This window comes from Salvia splendens, chromosome 6, assembly GCF_004379255.2.
Source record: "Salvia splendens isolate huo1 chromosome 6, SspV2, whole genome shotgun sequence".
In the NCBI taxonomy this organism is placed as follows: Eukaryota; Viridiplantae; Streptophyta; class Magnoliopsida; order Lamiales; family Lamiaceae; genus Salvia; species Salvia splendens.
In genome coordinates, this window is record NC_056037.1 from 16,425,993 (window position 1) to 16,429,276 (window position 3,284).

The following is a 3,284-nucleotide window of genomic DNA, read 5'->3' on the forward strand; positions in this document are numbered from 1 at the left end:
AAGGTACAAAAGGTTCAAAACTATTAGCTTCGGACATAAATTTTCTGTTTTTTTTTATAAAATAATGAATTGAAATTTACTGGTCAAGTCAATTTTGAATGGAAGTCTTCTTCAAAAATAGAAATTGCAACTACGAAATTTTAATCAAAATATACTACTTCCGTTCCACATTAAGTGTCATCTTTTGTCATTTCGATCGGTCACGTAATAAGAGTCACATTTCACTTTTACCATAAATAGTAATTAGACCCCATATTCCGCCAATTAATTCTACTCATAATTATTATAAAGCTAATATATATAAGTGAAAACTATAGTCCCCTAACTTATTTAATCTATTAATTTTTATTTTTTAAAATTTGTGTAAGTACTAAATGTGACATTAAATGTGGGATAAAAATGATTGAATAAATGAATTACATTTGGATTAGATTGATTTACATTTATTTACAAATTAACCCAATCTTTGTCGGCTTCTTCACTGTAATTTAATTTTGCACACTCCCAATTCCAACCCCAGTTTAGGGTTTTCTAATTCCATGGCTGCTTCTTCTTCTTCGTCGTCGAGAATGTCGTGCTTCCAGTGCCAGGATTCCACCTCCAATCCCGCCAATTTCAGAAACGGCTGGCGCCTCCGCAGTGGCGAGTTCGCTCAACTCTGCCCCCGCTGCGCGTCAGTACACACGCATTTTGTTCAAATCATGAAAATAAACAGAGTATATACATATTTTAGCTTGCATAAGTCTTTGATTGTGCAACTGTGGTGTTATCCATTAGTCATTTCCAAACTGCCCTTATTTAAATACTATGCATGTTGATTGTGATACTTTTCTTCTAAGGTTTATTGTACTTATTAATTTTGTATTGTTTAGTTGTTTATATGATGATGGAAGGTTCTGCGAGACCTTCCATTCAAATGATGATGGTTGGAGGGACTGTGGATCTTGTGGCAAGGTCAGCTCATCAAAGCTCTTGCTTTTCTCTTATAATTAATTTTATTATCAAACATGGTTTGTCTTTTCTGTTAATCTGGAAATGTTTAGTCCCCGGCATCTATGTTAATGCTATCATTGTTTGAATACAGCTAGTCCACTGTGGATGTATCGTATCTTTCGGCACTCATTTGCTCTTGGACTTTGGTGGTGTGATATGCATGGAGTGCTCAAGGTTGAATTTTCTATTGGTACGATAAATTTGGAATTCATTCTAATATACATCCTTAGTGTGTGAGACTAAATTTATCTGAACTCAAAGGAGCTATGAACTTCTAACTCCAGGCACGTAAGCAATGTCTGTCTCTCGAACCTGAGGTAAGAGCTAGAGATCCTCGTCGGGAATCATCTGGGCATGCCCCAGTTGAAGCCCAGTACTGGCCTTGGGTGACTGATTCGGAACTACAGAAAATCTCTCGAAAGTATCCTTTTTTACCGTATTCTAAATTTATTGCTGCATTCTAGTTAATGTGTATGCATCTGATCTCAGCTGGGGACACCATTAAATGTTTTGAAATTCTGATCCCATACTGTCTTAATTTTATGATCTTTTTGTCAAATACTAAGACTAAAACTTATGTTCGCTTATCTTGGCAATAATGAAAGTGATCCTTGACCATTTATAAGCCCTAAAGCTACCATCACTCCTCTGTTTGAAAAGGTACTATCTGCTACTGACGCTGACCTTAAACTAGCACGCCTTATTATACCAAAAAGATGTGCAGAGGTGAGCATAACTTCAAGTTACATTTCAGTTGCACTGCATATTAGTTCTTGTCCCATTGATTATCTGCAAAACATGGTTTCAAACAGAACTTTTTCCCGGATATTTCTGGCTTGCATGGCTTACGCATCAAAATACAAGATATCGATGGTAATGAGTGGGAGTTCCATTACCGATACTGGCTTGATGGTGGAAGCAGGATTTATGTTCTGGAGGGGCTCAGAGATTATATGATCTCAAAGAAATGTCAGTCAGGTGATACAGGTACACTTTCGATTCATTTTTTGGACGCCAAAGTCAGGAAACAAACTTGATACCATAACTTGCTATCATGATTATCAATTAGAACTACACTGACAAAGTAAGACTAGTCCCTATTCTCTTGGTTTGATGTCCGGGCTAAACTATTTCATAGCATTGTTTTGTTCTCATTCATCAGTATATAATTTAAGCGAGTTTCCAGATGACAGTTTGTATAGTCATCACTGAAGCACCATGGTGTCTTCTAATCCCGAAAATGGAAACTTTTTTGCAGTTACGTTTTATCGAGTGGAACCAGGAGGAAAGGTGGTGATGGGATTAAGGAAACAGCTCCAAAGGTATGGTCTTTCCCTGTTAAAACAAGCATTGTTCAATGCTCCTCTAGTTTACCAAACTAAACAAAATGGTCTATTGTAATGACAACTTTTCTAAAATCCCACTCGTTTCTTTATGTGTTCATTTCTTCCCAGAATCTAGTGTTGATGATCACAGCTTCAGCTGAAGAGTGTAAATATATGTGTTCTTGGACACTGAGGATTGTCCGATTGTGTCTGTGACTATCTACTAGAATTTTGTTTTAAAATTTGTCAGCCTTTTCTTCTTAAATTTTCATGGTAAATACTTCAATTGTATATATATTTCCTGGTGGCTCAACTCCATAGGAGTATTATGTAAACTAATGATAGTTGTTCCTCTTTGAATTTGGCGTGTTGGTTTGCAATAGTAATCAATTTCAATACTCATTTTGGACATTATTTACTAGTATTTCAATAATCAATTCGATATTTTCAATATTTTGAATTCATTCTTCTGGAATCAATGTTTTTTTCCCAGAAAAAATGCAAAATTTATTTTTCATCTGGCACTTCATTTATTTCCATCACTTAAATAATACTCCATAATTGGAATTTATTAATTTCGAAAATTGCTATAAATATTTGTGGAGTTTCTAGAAATTTGAATTGTTTTTTTGAGATATTAGAATTCATTAAGATAGATAAAGGCTGCCCCTAAATTTGCTGTGTTTTCTTTCTCTATTATAATACATCTATTCCACGTTAATTGAGTCATTTTTCTATTTTGGAAAGTTGTAACATAATTGAGTAATTGTTATTTTTGCCAAAAGTTTTCCACTCTCTTATTATATTCTCTTTTCATCTCTCTTACTTTATTCATCATTCACTTAACACATTATTCTTAATGTCTCTGTCAAAAAGAAGTCACTACTTCCTCCATCATAATAGATATTAGAAGCACATGTTTTTGTGTGTTAAATGGGAAGAAAAAAAATATATTTTTATACTCCT

The 3,284-nt window shown here is 34.4% G+C and overlaps 1 protein-coding gene across 1 annotated transcript; it reads left to right on the top strand.

The window, feature by feature from the left end:
* Nucleotides 1–471: 471 nt before the first annotated feature.
* Nucleotides 472–2,732, top strand: LOC121806478 (B3 domain-containing protein Os07g0563300-like). Its single transcript, XM_042206530.1, has 8 exons — nucleotides 472–673; nucleotides 873–954; nucleotides 1,085–1,183; nucleotides 1,278–1,414; nucleotides 1,620–1,719; nucleotides 1,806–1,980; nucleotides 2,252–2,315; nucleotides 2,448–2,732. The coding sequence occupies exons 1-8, from the start codon at nucleotides 540–542 to the stop codon at nucleotides 2,452–2,454; spliced, it is 798 nt and encodes a 265-aa protein (XP_042062464.1). The 5' UTR covers nucleotides 472–539; the 3' UTR covers nucleotides 2,455–2,732.
* Nucleotides 2,733–3,284: the final 552 nt, after the last annotated feature.